The sequence below is a fragment of the Siniperca chuatsi genome, linkage group LG15, assembly GCF_020085105.1.
Source record: "Siniperca chuatsi isolate FFG_IHB_CAS linkage group LG15, ASM2008510v1, whole genome shotgun sequence".
NCBI lineage: Eukaryota > Metazoa > Chordata > Actinopteri > Centrarchiformes > Sinipercidae > Siniperca > Siniperca chuatsi.
Window position 1 is genome coordinate 5,188,288 of NC_058056.1, and position 15,963 is coordinate 5,204,250.

Below are 15,963 nucleotides of genomic sequence, written 5' to 3' on the forward strand. Positions count from 1 at the left end.
GTATCAACTGTATAGACTACAATGAATTTCTGTTTTGTATATTGTAACTTATTGCACATAACGCATGTCACCTGCAAGTGAAGTGAGCAGAACTGCTTTGCGTTAAAAAAACAAAAACCACCCTTAAATTCTGTGTTTACATGAAAAATACATTTGAACTTCAGAACTTTGTTCATGCTGAGGATGAAGAAGGAAGCCTGTTCAAATCTGATCCAAACCTTCCTGCCACAGCAGGAAAACGTCCATCTACTGTAGGTCTCCTTTAGATTAGTGTTATGTAGGCAAATAAAACATCTAATTAGACTCAGAATCTAAAGATAGTCAGTATTAAACAACTCACGTAACTTGATTGGACCATCCCTAATACAGTTAACAGCAAAAAAACTGCCACTAGTCAATACCAAACCCTGTGTAGAATCTAGACAAAAATTGTGTAGTGTAACCCTAGCCTTAGACAGAAACTATGCAGACTGATTTTCTTATCTTTTGTTCCATCATTTTCCTCTAGTCATACAGATCTGACACTACTGGTTATACAGGGGTACTGACCTCTTGTTTCAGTCTCTGTAACTCCTGATCCAGACGCTCCACTTCATGTTTTGAATCCATCAACTGCTCTGTCTTCTCCTCCCTGCAAACACACACACACACACACACACACACACACACACACACACAAATAACATCTCAGCTTCAATTAATATTTTACAACCCATACCCCTGGTAATGCCAAGATAGGCTGATAGTAATTGAAGAGTTTGACAACTAACAGTAATGAGATTGGAGAAACATACAGTAGACCTGTCTTACTGTAAGTCTTTAATATATCTAGGTAGAATAATCTAGACAGTATATTCTGCAGAATGACTTCCAGTTGCTATGTGTAAAGGGGGAGTGTATAGTTTATCTCCAAATGGATGGATCCCCTATGTGATTACATTGTAGATCCATCAGACCTCAACAGCATAATAAGCTATGTTGGATGTTTAATGACTTCCAGCTGCTGCTTGCATCACTACAGTTCAGCTTGAAACCAGCAATACCCACAGAAACATTTGGACTCTGTCGTGCAAAAGTATACAATGAGCTGCTGCTTTAGCCACATGGGAAGCTTTGTTTCTGTGGGTTGTCACTAGCGACACCTTTCACATTACAAGTAGTTATATGATCCATTGTTAACATAAAAATATTAGAGTAGCTTGAAATTATTTGATAGTTCGTGTGTAGGCTCAACTGGACCAACATCCAGGTTTTTACGTTTTTGTTTGACTAAGGTGTAAAAGGCTCACAGTTCTTGTCTGTATCTGCGGATCTTGGCCTTGGTATCAGCGAGCTCCACAGACAGATGCTGCTTCTCCTCTTTGGTGAGCCCAGACACAGTCACAGCTGATCCACCGTTATTCACTCCCACACCTCCAGAACTCTGCACACGCTCTTGGTTGCTCATGCCCAGGCACCCTTCCTGGGGCTGCTGACTAGACAGGTAGTCCTTCTCCTGGGTCAGATCTACAATCACCTGGAAGGCAGAAATTTTTGCTAAATTCACGTTTAATTCTTGTTTTCATTGTTTTCCATTGAAATATTGCTATGAGCAGACTTCTGCCAACTTTTAATATCTTTAAATTTGATACATTTCCTGACATAATTGTATTTATTAGTGTGTTCAAGTGGAAAATCCTCTGAAACAGCATTACACCATTGAACACTACAAATTGCACTTTAAGGTGGGTAGGCGGGTGGGTTGGTCGTTCGGGTGGTCGGTCGATAGATAGATAGATACTCTATTTTAGAAGTGTATAAAATATCCTTAACATTATTAATAAAATACCAATATCAGCGGTGGTTGTGTGTGAGTCTTAGTACCTCACTGGCTTTGTCTCTCTGGTCAATCAGTTGCCGTAGCGACACAGCCATATTGCGGGACAGAGGTTCCAGCTCATCATGTGCAAGCTCTGATCCTTCCTCCAGCCAGGACAGGTCAAGAACATTCAGCTGGTTATGGGTCACCTGCAACAAACAGACACAGACACACAAAAAATATAATGTTGCAGTATAATGTAATTCAATACTTAATTAAAATAAACCTAAAAATTGTAAGAAAAAAAATAGGAAGGTAGGAAAATTGTATTCCATTAAATTAATGTGTTGCTTGGATGTATTCTTATATGATCATTTTAGCTTTATTCTTTGATCTGCAACCCGAGCAGTGTGAAACGGACTTGGTAGCAAATAAAAGATAAATATAAAAACATAATTCAAAGCGATATGTAGGCTTACTTTCATATCTTATAAAAGTACAAGGCTTTAGTGCTTCAGTCAGTCTCTGTTGTAGGATGATATCAGGATACTAAAGCACAAGGGATTTGTAGGTCTCTGAACACTCCTGAGACCCTCTCAGGATCCACACACAAAGCTTTTATTTTGTAATTATTTTGTATTACGCACACAAGCTCCACAGGATCTTCTGTGAATGGTGATGCCATTTTCCAAGAGAACTGATTGGTCAGTAGCCTATATAGGTGGTGCTTTTATATGCGTTGATCTGTTATCTCCAACATAACCTGCTCAGAGCACCAGAGCAGGTTAGATGTTCAGCATAAGTTACCATATCGATCTAGCCCGGTGAAAAGTAAACCACCGTCATAGGACTGAAAACCCACGGTTAAACCTGAAGTTACCTCGCAAACCCCAAATCCTGCTTAGTAGTATAGGCCCTTGATACAGCAGGGATGAAGTAAATAAACAAACTGTCTGAAAATAGAGGAACCTATAATAAATATTCCATTCATAACAAAATGGACACAGTCTTTATTGATTACTGCTGACCAAGCTGTTATTGTTCTTTGATGTCAGCTGATGTTGGATGTTTCATTTTGCATGGAGATAAAACAATGCACATGGTGTTAGCCAGGGGGTTGTAGTGAACAGACTTAAGGGAACAAGTAGCTAATGTAACAACAGCTTCTACCCCACCTGACATCTGGTACCAATATGTGTATGTGACACTTTTACCAAACTGCACTGCTCCAGGATCAACACATCAATAACATCAACCAACAAATTAAAGGTGGGGTATGCGATTCTAATCCAATACTCGTCTTTTTGTCAAATTCAGCAAATATCTCCTCCTGTGTTTGTACACAGCACTGACTCTGTAAATGGGAAATAAACAAAGTGGCTCGGACTGGGCCACACAACACTATTCCAGCCATGATTTGTGTGCCAGGTGATGTTGCCTTGCCCACAGACATTCAGCTTACTTTCTAGTTTGCCAAGATTTGCTGTTGTGATGTTTGCTACAGTAGTAGTATTGCTGTTTTGAGCTAGTTTGCTGGCCGGGAAACTGTCTCGTCCTCTCTGGCTTCGCAGCAGCAACTGTCTGCTTAAGGACAGTTTGCTAACCCACAACCTAGTTAAGCTAACCCACAACCTAGCAAACGTTAGATATATTACTTGCTGTGTTGTTGTTCACTCTGTATCATGGTATCTGTCATGATATTGGATTTCTCCAGAATCGCCTTTAAGTTAACAAGTGAATAGGAAGAAGACTGTAAGCTGCCACAGTGTACACAGAACTCTAACCACCTTGACTAACATTAAGTTCAGTGCTGAGTTAGCTCAGTTGTTGCTGCTAAGGGTGGCCCAACCAGTTATTAGGTTTAGGGGGCAATCACTATTTCACACAGGGCCATGTAGGTTTGGATTTTGTTTTCCCTTTATAATATATATAACAACCTTCATTTAAAAACTGCATTTTGTGTTTACTTGTGTTATCTTTGACTAATATTTAAATTTGTTTGATGATCTGAAACATTTAAGTGTGACAAACATGCAAAAAAATAAGAAATCAAACACTTTTTCACACCACTGTATATTGTGCACGTGTGCCTAGCTCCACAATGATTGAGATTTATAAAACAACCATGACAATGCACTGCTTCAAAATTCTGATGAAGAGAATGCTTATGCAGATTTCTGGCTTTGTGCATACACAAAGTTTTAGTCATGAATCTACAGAGTTTTATGCATATGGCTGCTGGAGTCAGTGAATGGCCAAAGCTCAAGGAAGACATTTACATCTGACACCGGAGACCATCTTAGAACAGAGATAGAGGTCTACCCCTATATACAACCACTTGTTATCAGGTGACTAGTTTGAAATTCCATATGTATTTAGGTCACATGATAACTGAACCATCTCCATGACAAGTGAGCAAACTGAAGACTGAGACATGACTGACATATTTGAACTTATGATCTACATTCATCACTGGTTTATTTCTATTTATTATAGGCTAGCATTGTGCTCTACTGACCTCTTGGATATGAGAGACGATGGCAGCTTGGGTCTCAATATCCAGTAGCTTGATCTTCTCTATCATCTCCTCCTTACGCTCACACTGACACACACACACACACACACACACACACACAAAGGTGAAGCAGGAAACACATTTGAATAAAATTGTGGTAGTTAATGTTTCTATATGTTTCCATAACATTGGTGTCAAGCAGAACAGGACTATGGGAAATGTAGTTTGATGAAGAAAGCGAGTTTTTTTTAATTGTGACAATTAACATTGCGACGCAAATGTTTATTTGAGCACTGCTGGGGTGGAGAAAGTTATTTTGTACAACAACATTTTCATGTGGCTTTATCCACCCCTCCTTTCCTCTGTCTTTCTATTCATCGCTCCCTCATGGCCTTCCTCTTTCCTGGAACCAGTATAACCAGTACAGGTAGGGAGGGGGACAAAAGGAGGAAAGACTGAAAGAAAGGGAGGGAAATTAGGAAGGAGGGAGAGAGGAAGGGAGAAACAGAACAGCCAGGGGCAAAGGAAGATAAGAAAAAGGCGAGACAGAGCCTTGGGAGAGGTGGGAATGAGAGACAAGAAAGAGCTGAACGAACAAACACACAGACAGAGAAATCACCTGTGCCCCAACCTCCCAGATGGCTAGCCCCTCCTCTTTAACTACAGGTAACCCACTTAACTCTTAACTCCACCGCCGTATCTGGCTAATTCTTAAATTAATTTCATGGTTCCTAAGAATGGATTTCAAAATTTGCTGTTTGACACTCCCAATCTTGTTGTTGTTGTAATTAACTTATACAAATATTTAAACAACTGTTATAGTGCCCTCAAGCAAGGCTCATAAACAGTCAAACCGTGTCAATACCCAACATTTTCATTATATTGTACCATAATTCTGATGGTTATAACTGTATAAACCATTGATGTGACTCCATGTGCATTTTGATCCTGCAGTCCCACCCACATCCAGTCCCACTCTGCACCTTATCAGCAGGCACACTGATCGGCTGTGTTCAGACATGCAAAACTAAACAGACACAAATACACTTCCTAGGAGAGACTGGGTGGTACAGTCAGCTGCAGGGTTTGGGCGTGTGTGTGTGTAAGAGCATGTGTGTGTTACCTGGACAGCACAGCCTAGTATCAGCAACAAAAGACTTTTCAGCTCCTCCATGCTCTTAGCTGGAAAAAAACAAAACACAGAGACAAACTGTATATTAGAATAAATACTAAGATTCAACACATTTTGGAGCAGAGTTTAAAAAGTGCTTTATATACAAGCAGTCATGTTACAGCTGAACAAAAGTGAAAATAAAAACTTACTATAAGAGAAAATGTTAACAAAAGTCACACAGCAAGTCTCTGAACATAATGTTTGAAGAATTTATCTAAAGGTTGATCGTGATTGAGGCTGTTTCACACCTCAGACAGTGTTACAGTACTATGCTACAGCTAACCTTTAAATTGCTGACTACAGACTATCGATTGTTATTCAACTTAACCACAATTTAACAGCAACAGCACAGTTTTTAACTCTGCAAAGACAGAGCCATTATCGACAATCTGTGCACTACAACAATCCACAATGACTCTCTTAAAGTAGACATCGTATCATTAACTCAATTATTATAAATTATGAATATTATTATTATTATTATTATGAAATTATATAATAATGACATTATTCATTGTTACTATTCCCTGCACAGACACTGGAGCAATTCTGAAGTATTTTTCCCCTTAGTTTGGTTTCTTGAAAGGCTAACAAAGATGTAATTTGAACTTGGGTTCACCAAAATACCACACCAAGATACCTGAAATTCAGGAGAATGGGAATATAGTCCTTCATCAATGATTCTTCATGCTTACAACACCCCTAGCAGGACATCTTTGACCTGCTAGGCAATACAATAAACTTTCTGACTAAGATTCAGAGCAGAACACCCACTCAGATTATATTATTTCTGTCACTGTCAACAGCTTATCACACATTTCGTTTTTCACCTTTATCTAAACACGAAAACCTCACTGAGGTTCACTGCAGAAGAGTACATGTGAGACTACATAAAGTACATGCAATGACATCAATAAAAATATATCATCATGAATTTTCTTTCAATCAATGGCCATCATGTAACTTCACTGCATATTAAAGTTCAAACTATCAAGCAGTAAATCAATAAAGCATCTAATCACCTAATCCTGTGCCTTATATGAATCATAAAATCAACAGCAAAAAGAAACTACCCACAGTTCCTGCAGCAATAATTTAAATTCTCCAAGAGACCAATGTTGAAAATGATATTATGAAAGCAGAATCCACGTAGAAAAAGAAACATACATAAATATTTTTTACACAATTCAGTGCAGACCTTGGATTCTGTATAAGATTAAGTCCTGGGATCAAAGGGAATTAAAGCTGCAAGCGGCATTGACAGGGTCCAAGCAGATTGCAACCACTTACTCACTTACATCACTATATAGCTTCTTCTCCTGCTACTCTGTCGGAACACCGCTGCAGAACAGCTGTTTGGCTGCATTGTTTACACCAGGGAACAGCTGATTGCGCTGAAGCCGAGTGGCAGGGCGCCCAGGACTACCGATGTCCCCACTGAGATCTGGAGGAGGACACACCGAGGATGCAGAGGTGGAACGAAGTGGCGAGGGAAGAGCGAGGGGTGCAGACAAAAGAGACTTAAGAATAAGAGATTTAAGCCGTGTCTGCCTTCTCTTGTCATGGGCAATGTGAGATCGCTGGCGAATAAAATGGATGAGCTAACGGCGTTAGCCCGGGTCAGAAGGAGTTCCGTGAGTGTAGTTTGATGTGCTTCTCAGAGACATGGCTACACCAGGATATCCTGGATCATAACGTTTCCATCGACGGCTTTCAGACTGTACAGGCCGACAGGGATCACACCAGGAGCGGTAAGCAGAAAGGCGGCGGGCTGTTCTAGTTAACAACAGATGGTGTAACCCTGGTCACGTTACCATCAAGCAGAGTATCTGTAGCCCAGACATTGAACTGTTAGCTGTAGGACTCCGGCCATATTATCTGCCACATGAATTTTCACATGCCATTGTTGTGGCTGTTTACATCCCCCCCTCTGCTAACCCGGCATCACACCGCTATAGCACAACTCCAGACTCAACACCCGAGTGCACTCATATTAATCTCGGGTGACTTGAACCATGTCAGTGTTTCAACAACGCTGACTAATTTCACCTAGTATGTGAGTTTTCCTACTAGAGAGAAGAGGACACTGGACCTGCTGTATGCCAACGTTAAGGACGCATACAGCTCTTCCCTCCCCCCCGGGTAGGTCAGACCACAACCTGGTTTACCTTAAACCCTGCTATGTGCCTCTGGTTAAAAGGCAGCCCGCGACCACAAGGACAGTGAGGATGGTCAGAGGAGGCCTATGAGACACTGTAGGAATGTTTTGAGGTCACAAACTGGGATGTACTCTGTGAGCCTCATGGACAGGACATTGACGGACTCACTGAGTGCATTACTGGCTACATTAACTTCTGTGTGGACTGCAATGTCCCAACTAAGATGGTCCATTGTTATCCAAATAACAAACCGTTGGTAACAAAGGACATCAAGGACATCCTGAATGCCAAGAGGAGGGCCTTTACTGATGGTAATAGGGAGGAGGTGAGGGCAATCCAGGCCGACCTGAAGGTGAAAATCAGGGAGGCCAAGGAGAAGTACAGGAGGAAGCTGGAGCGGATACTCCAGCAGAACAACATGAGAGAGGTCTGGAGCGGCATGAAGAGCATCACTGGCTTCAGACCGACTGGCAGCAGAGGAGTTGAAGGCAGCTTGGACAGGGCCAACGTACTTAATCGGTTCTTTAACAGATTCGACACACCGGCTCCTGCTCATCCCCCCTCTAACTCAGCTGCTGTCGGCCCTCAAGAGTACTCCGCTCCCCCCTCCCCATCAGGCTAACAGCCCTCTTCACACTAATGACTCCCCCCTCCCCCACCTGTAACCTCTGCTGTGTGCCTGACTGCTGACCAGGTGAGAGGACGGATGATGAAACTCCACTCAAACAAGGTTGCAGGCCCCGATGGCGTTCGCCCCGGGGTGCTAAAAGCCTGTGCCCCCCAGCTATGTGGAGTCCTTCAACATGTCTTCAACCTGAGCCTGAGTCTTCAAAGGGTCCCTGTTCTGTGGAAGACATCTTGCCTCGTTCCTGTGCCGAAGACGCCACGTCCCAGTGGCTCCAAGGACTACAGACCGGTGGCACTGACCTCCCACATAATGAAGACCCTGGAGAGACTAGTGCTGGTACAGCTGCGGCCCATGGTCAGACCCCTCCTGGATCCCCTTCAGTTCGCCTACCAGCCCCGACTGGGAGTTGAGGACGCCATCATCTACCTGCTTAACCGCATCCACACCCACCTGGACAGGCCGGCAAGCACGGTGAGGATCATGTTTTTTGACTTCTCCAGTGCTTTCAACACCATCCGGCCAGCCCTGCTGGGTGAGAAGCTGGCAGCAATGCAGGTGGATGCCCCACTTGTGTCCTGGATTGTGGACTACCTGACTGGCAGACCACAGCACATGTGCCTGCAGCACTGTGTGTCAGACAGCGTGGTCAGCAACACTGGGGCCCCTCAGGGGACTGTCCTCTCTCCCTTTCTCTTCACCATCTACACCACGGACCTCAGCTGCCACACAGAGTCCTGTCACCTTCAGAAGTTTTCTGATGACTCTGCTGTGGTGGGATGTATCAGCAGTGGTGAGGAGTCTGAGTACAGGGCTGTGGTGGGGAACTTTGTCTCATGGTGTGAGCAGAACCATCTGCAGCTCAATGCGACAAAGTCTAAGGAGCTGGTTGTGGATCTATGGAGGATACGGATACCCACCTGGTACTTAATTTATTTTCTGACCTGTTTTTATGGGGTATTGTATTATATTTTTTGCTAGTACTTTCTCCTGTGTGCACTGACGTAAAGGCGAGCTGCTGTAACAGAGTTTCCCTTCGGGGATCAATAAAGTATTTCTGATTCTGATATATGCTGATGCTCCGTTGAGGTACATAGATCTACTTTCAGAAACATTTGATGTAACTTATGACCTTCAGTGAAGACGTGTTTCACATGACTCCATTTGTTGCTATTTTGATAAAGATTGATTGGTTTGTATAATTGAAACAGATTGACGCATTGATATTTCTTTTATAACTTAAGATCAGTGAAGTCTTCAGATAATCCTGACTAGGTTTTGGCACAGGAGCTTCTGACGAGATGTTGAACATAGGATTTTAAGAACATTTTGGGGGGAAAATAATCACAAATTTGGACATTCTTGGAGCAGAAGACCAGATGCAGATGACTTGAGAGATTAAAATGCTGAAAGAATTTTGATTCCAGGCCAAGCTCTTTTCGAATTGTCGTGTTAATTGCGAAAAAGTAAACTTGATTATTACAGCTTTACCTTGAGTGGCAGAAGGACTGCTCAGCGAAGCTTGGACCTAGCATCCGTGCAAAAAGTTTGGTTACAATATCTTAAGCCAATTTTGATTTATAAGCATTTATGTTAAATGTTATGTCATTTAGAGACACGGGTTTAAAAATGTATAATTTCTAAACTGTATGGAATTTCAAAAATCCGAAAAAAATAATAAATTCCAGATTGGTCCAGATATGCTGTGTAAAAATCTTAATGCTGATTGCTTAAAAGTTGTAGGAGGAATAGCAAAAAAACTGATTTGGACAAAATTCAAAATGGTGGAAAATCTACCAGGCCCAAATCGACGTGGCTTATATGGCTAGATTCGTCTGGAACCACAGAATCCAGGGAAAAAATATTTTGTTTCTGAGACTTACATTTCAAAAGTTATAGGCCAAAATGTAAACTTCGTTGTTATAGCGCCACCATCTGGCCAATCAGTAAATTTTTTTTGTCTGAGTAGTGGGTGAGATTTTGGGAACTGTAGCTGTTACAGTTTCTGAGATCAAGATACTTTTAGGGCACAAGAAGAAGAGAAAGAAGAAGAACAAGAACAAGCTTCGCTGCTTGGACCCCTAATAACTACTCACATCTGTGATGAATAATTACATAAATAGGATGGAAGACAAACAAGAGGTTAAGAAGGGCCGTATACAGCATGGTCATGAATGAGTTTTTTCTGCAATTCTCCATTAGAAGATACATGTGTGTATAATACATTTTTATTAACACACAGACAAGGAGGTAGTGGAAATATGTAGGACTTGTTTAATAATAGGGTGTCTGATGTGTGGGAGTGTGTGTTACCTGATATCGGATCCTTGGCGACGCAGAGGATGTTAGGAAGGGGCATGACTATTAACTGCTGTAAGGTCTCCTGTAGCAGAGAAGAGGAGGTTGGGGAATTGGTGGGGCAGAGAGACGAAGAACAAATACACAACACAAAGGCAGTGTTACTGACAAACACTGTAAGAGCATTAGAAACTGTTCATCAGTAGCCAACTGGGGGCAACAAAAGCATTAAGGTGGGTCCTTGTCACAATTAAAATATTAGTACATTCCGATCAAACAGCACCAAAAAACATAGTATTAGAGCCTGAAAGATACTGGATTTTTGAGGCTGATATCCATATTCATGAATGACAAAAACTGATAACAATTTATGGGCAAACATTTTTGATAAGGATCCCTTAAATTTAAAAAACTGCCACCAACAGAAAATCAAACAAGATGTCACAGGACGTTCCCCACTGTTTGCCTGACAAGTGACTTCTTGGAAAGTACTGTGTAAAATAATCACCAGCATAATAACAAGCACAGAAGAAGACAAAAACGTCAGTAATGTAGTTGTTGCTCTAACAGCAGCTTGTTTACTGTGGTGTATAGTGACATAAAAATAGTGTGGAAGCAGAGCTGACAGTATCTGCCCATTTCAACAAAACACATGTAGTAGAAATGAATCCAAAGTCCAGCCAACAACTGACCCAGACTTATGTGCCTACATTTTTGCGTGTGTGCATGTGTGTATAGGCGAGCAGCCAACAGGAAACACCCTGCTGTCGACAAAGAGTGTGTGTGTCTGTCTGAGTCAGGAAAGAAACAGCCCACTAGGAACGAATGCTTTCATTCCAGAATATCATCTCCTGACTCCCAAAACACACCGGATTGACCAGACAAAATAAAAACACTTTAAATATTTTCTTATTAACTCCAATGAACAAAAATGCAAGAGAGGCAGAGTTTGTCTGCCAAAGCAAGTTGTTTTGAGATGAGGAAACATGACAGGGGAACAAGGTCACATAGAAGAGATTTAGTTTAGAGAAAGGACACAGGAGGAGACATGCTGATGACCCCTGGCTAACGAGAAGGGAAATACTACTAATGGGAGTGTGTCCGTGTGTGTGTGTTAGATCTGGGTGTTTTGGGATGAGGGAAGTGACTGTCAGCAGGGAAGAGCTGGCTGGAATAATACACTCAAAAACACACCTTCTCACAATAGGAAAAGATATTAAAATTCACATGTGAAGTGGTGCTGTTTCCATAGTAAATATGGACTGGAAAAACTCACTTCACAGTTCTTAAATTTGCTAGTGTATATATTTGGTCACTGCAACAACTTAATGAGATATAGGGCTCTGCTCTGCATTGTCATCTACTAACTAGGCAAATAAATGCACTATCAGCTTACACCACAATTACGACAGAGTTGCACAAACAGCTTTGAGGTAGTGAGTATAGAGGTAGTGCAATACCTGCAGATACTGTTACACTGGCCTATGTGCCAGGAGGTACACACACACACACACACACACTGTACAGTGTGAATAAAACATGTGAGCTGGCTACCAGATCTTTAAGGCACAGCAAGAATTCAGCAGAAGCACATTGGCAGTCTGGAAGTGTCTTTCATCAAGACGCACTGCAGATGAGGTCAACGACAACCATTAACTAAACACTAAATATACTCTCAAAGAGCAAGTGATATGAAATTTTGCATGACATGTTCTTGCATCACCATGGGAAGTAGGGGTGCTGCAGTGCAAACAGGGGTATAATGGATATAATGTATTTACCCAAAAATAAATAAATTATTAATAAAATAAAATGAATGAAAATTTATTGGAAACACTAATGACTAACAATAAGCCATTAATGACAACAACAATTTGTGTCATGCTTGTCACATGACCTTGTCACGTAGCTATTGACCTTATGGTCACTGATGTAGCTAGATGACCACCTGTCAAAATGGCGAAAAAACGCATTATTGAATATTTTGGGAAGCCTCAACAAAACAAAAAAAAGATTCAGCAAGTTGGTGGAGGCAGACTACCCCAGTCCGAGCACCTCCAAAAATACCAAAGCACCCTCCCCAGAGTTTGACGATCAAGGAGCACATTGACAGGAGCCATGTCCCCACTATTCAAGCTAAAGTCGGAGGTCAAAATGCTAACGTTTCAGAGGAACCCGCACCGCATCAACCAACCAGCTTCAGTTTTCCTGGAAGGTCATTTGGAACGTTTTGTTGTTCATTCAATGCAAGCTGGTTCAACAAATAGAGATGACTGCATTATATTGAGGATGATGATTGTGTTGTCTGTTTTAGCTGTGTCAAAACGGTGGAGAAAGTCTAATTAATGAAGATAGCATAAGGTTGGACAGCAGTTTTGTTAAGGGAGGCTTCATAAACTTATATGAGCATGAGAAGTCTAAGCTTCACAGTGATGCCATTCAAAGAATTGATGCTCTAAAAAACACACCAATTAATGCCCTTATATCCGATGCTGCCCGCCAAGCTCAGAATACAGCAGGGCATGTTCTGGAACTGATGTTCAGGTCAGTGCTCTTACTGGGAAAGAAGGGGGTTGCTTTTTGGGGTCACAGCAGCCATGATGACATTTTGTATAAACTTATGCTGGAATGTACATACAACCTCCCAAAAGAGAGAGAATGGATTCTTAGGAGAGATAACTGGCTCACGGACACAATTCAGAATTAAATCATTCAACAGTATGCCTGCACTATTTACAGTGGGGTGGTCATCTTATGGGCTACTCCTATGAATGTACTATAACTTTTTTAATACTTTCTTTTATACTTTTTATATGAATGCATGTTGGATATTAATTACAACTGTAAAACTTCAATTAAAAGCCGAGCCCCCAGTCCACCCAGCAGATGTGAGCGGATATTGATCAGTGACGGTGGCAAATCACCTTGCATTATGGCGGCGACAAACTTGGTCACTAAAAAAGGTACCACTTCGCACACATGTGGCAGTACTTTGGGATTTAGGTTCCTAGGAGAGAACGGGAGAGTTCGCTCTGTAGGTATGTTTTAATCGTCAGTTTTGCGATACAAATAAAGAGATAAAAACCTGATTTACTAAGGCAGGCACAAGCCAGGTAGAATTAAAAATAATTTTTATGTTTGCGCCTAAATTAAAACATGCTTTCACTGGGCGGTAAGTAGTGTGATTAAATAAGCTGTTTTTCCTTTAGTAAATCAGACGCAAGGATATTATAATAAGGCTATTATAATAATTAGAATAAACCTATCCTTCATTTTGCACACTCTGGCTGACACTCCTTAAAATACATATTCATCAGTTCTAAGGCGCTAAAATGTTTTGATAAATTACTCTTATTGGCTTTTTACTCACAAAGCTTTTATTGCACAGTATCATTTGCTTGCAAAAATGTTTGTATGGTCCCTTGATGGGTTCATCTTCATTTGTTGTGATGAATGTGAGGTGTGAACAACTTAGAGCCATGCTATACCAATTTAAGCCTAGATACACTGCACAAAATTATACTTTAGGATTTAAAGTTAGCCCAGGCAGAACATTTGTGTGGCTTTGAGAGCTTTGTCAGCAGAGGTTACATAGCATGAGGGCAGTATGGAACACAGATGCTGTAGGCGCTGTTACAAAGATGGCTCCCCTGGGAATGACATACCACTCAGAAAATGGCTACAAGGTCACTGGATGCACAGGACATTTCTTTGTACTTAATAGTGGTAGAGGGCACTCATAAAGGACAAAACAATGGAAGAGACGGAGTATGTGTCATCCCAGAGGATCATTTTTGACGGTTACATGATGTCACCCACAGCTCCATAAGCAATGCTGCTCTCCCCCATATCTGATGTATGACTGTAGTCACAGTGACCACAATTTATAAAAACACTGGGAAGCACACTAATAGCCTTTCTAAATTCAGCTTTTAAAAAGACTTTTTAATTGGATGTCAGTGAAGGGTCAGTGTTGCTGGTCACTGACACCAAACTCTTGTAAACTCCTCAAATCAAAATAAAATCATTACATCTTCAAAACAAACTTTAAACTCGTGCAATGACTGTATACCTTTATTCAAGGGTAGATTGTGTTATAAACCATGGTTTAGCTTATGTATCACATATGGGTAGCGGAGATGTGTCAGTATACCAGTTTTACTATATACCGTGGTGAAACATTCTTATGGTAACAATACCACCAACAATTTCTATTACTGTCATTACTGTAATTATCGGTATTTTCAGAAGGAACCGTGACCACAGCATAGCTCTCTCTACTGGTTAAACAGAGATACAGCAGTCACAACAGGACCAGCAAACCATGCTCCTTGTCTGTCTAGCTCTAGCTACTTTGGCCATGGCTTGTAAGTAATATAGCTGTGCCACGGTCCATCGCTTTTATGTTACAAAGTTCTGCCTTTTAACTATTAACACCCAGTATGTAACACTTACTTAAAGTTCTTGCACTCCAGAAACTCTTAGACAGCACTGCAAAAGGGCCAAAGAAATCCACGTACTAAAATTCAATTAATGAATTTTACCTTATCTGAGCATTGAAAAGTCATAAATATAGCAAGTACAAGTGATCGACAGTGTGCAGGATTTTTTGGTTCTTTCACAACTATTAATACTCAAAGAAATCAAAACATGTGAAAACATGAATGAGTGCATATAATCAAAGAGAAACAGACAACTTTCAGTCAACTGTCTTAAACTTTAAAAACCAACCTGCTTTTGTTTGTGGTGTTTTTAGTTCATATTAGCCCAACAAAGCTATAATATACAGTTCACTGTTAAGTTTGTTAGGTTTGAATAATTCTAAGGCGATCATGGTGTGAAGTAATTTTACTATAAGCACTAATAGTAGTATTTCATGATAGTTTGATGATTATTGTGTTAATACTGTGTAACATGATATTTTTGTCCACAATAATCATAGTATGAAAATTTGATACCGGCACATCCTTGATGGGAAGGAAAGAGTGAAGTATTAACATGTAAGGTGATTTAGAGCTCTGTGGTGTGTTTAGGTTGGTGTTTCCATTCAGAAAAAAGATTATGGTTTTAATGCCACGACTAAGGTCAGTGCAAACTAGCTGGTTGTTTATTACAGATGAGACCGATGGACTTACACTCATCTCTCTGGCTAATACCACCTGTGTCATATATAACTGTGGTGTATATTAATTTTTTTGTGCAAGCACTACAAATTACAAAGATGTGTGAATAAAAGGAATGTCAATGTCTACTCCAAATACACTCTCTTTCTGACTTCCGCTATGTGTGTGTGTGTGTGTGTGAGTGTGTGTGTATACTAGTGATAGCTCAGATCTATAGATATTCTCCTGCAGCAACTTCACCAGCAGGATCTAACACTTACAGTAAAACTGA

At 40.9% G+C, this 15,963-nt stretch overlaps 1 protein-coding gene across 6 annotated transcripts in view; it reads right to left on the reverse strand.

The window, feature by feature from the left end:
• Nucleotides 1-15,963, reverse strand: part of ccdc88c (coiled-coil domain containing 88C) — a 67,264-nt gene that overhangs the window by 36,560 nt on the left and 14,741 nt on the right. For all 6 annotated transcript variants that reach the window (XR_006374547.1, XM_044166407.1, XM_044166406.1 and 3 more), the window contains exons 4-9: nt 10,585-10,654; nt 5,437-5,495; nt 4,317-4,400; nt 1,864-2,007; nt 1,290-1,516; nt 550-631 (exon numbers count right to left, since the gene is read on the reverse strand). Coding sequence is in view for 5 of the 6 variants with exons in the window: in XM_044166407.1 (XP_044022342.1) it covers nt 550-631; nt 1,290-1,516; nt 1,864-2,007; nt 4,317-4,400; nt 5,437-5,495; nt 10,585-10,654 (666 nt within the window). In the remaining variant the exon portion in view is untranslated. The remainder of the gene's footprint in view (nt 1-549; nt 632-1,289; nt 1,517-1,863; nt 2,008-4,316; nt 4,401-5,436; nt 5,496-10,584; nt 10,655-15,963) is intronic.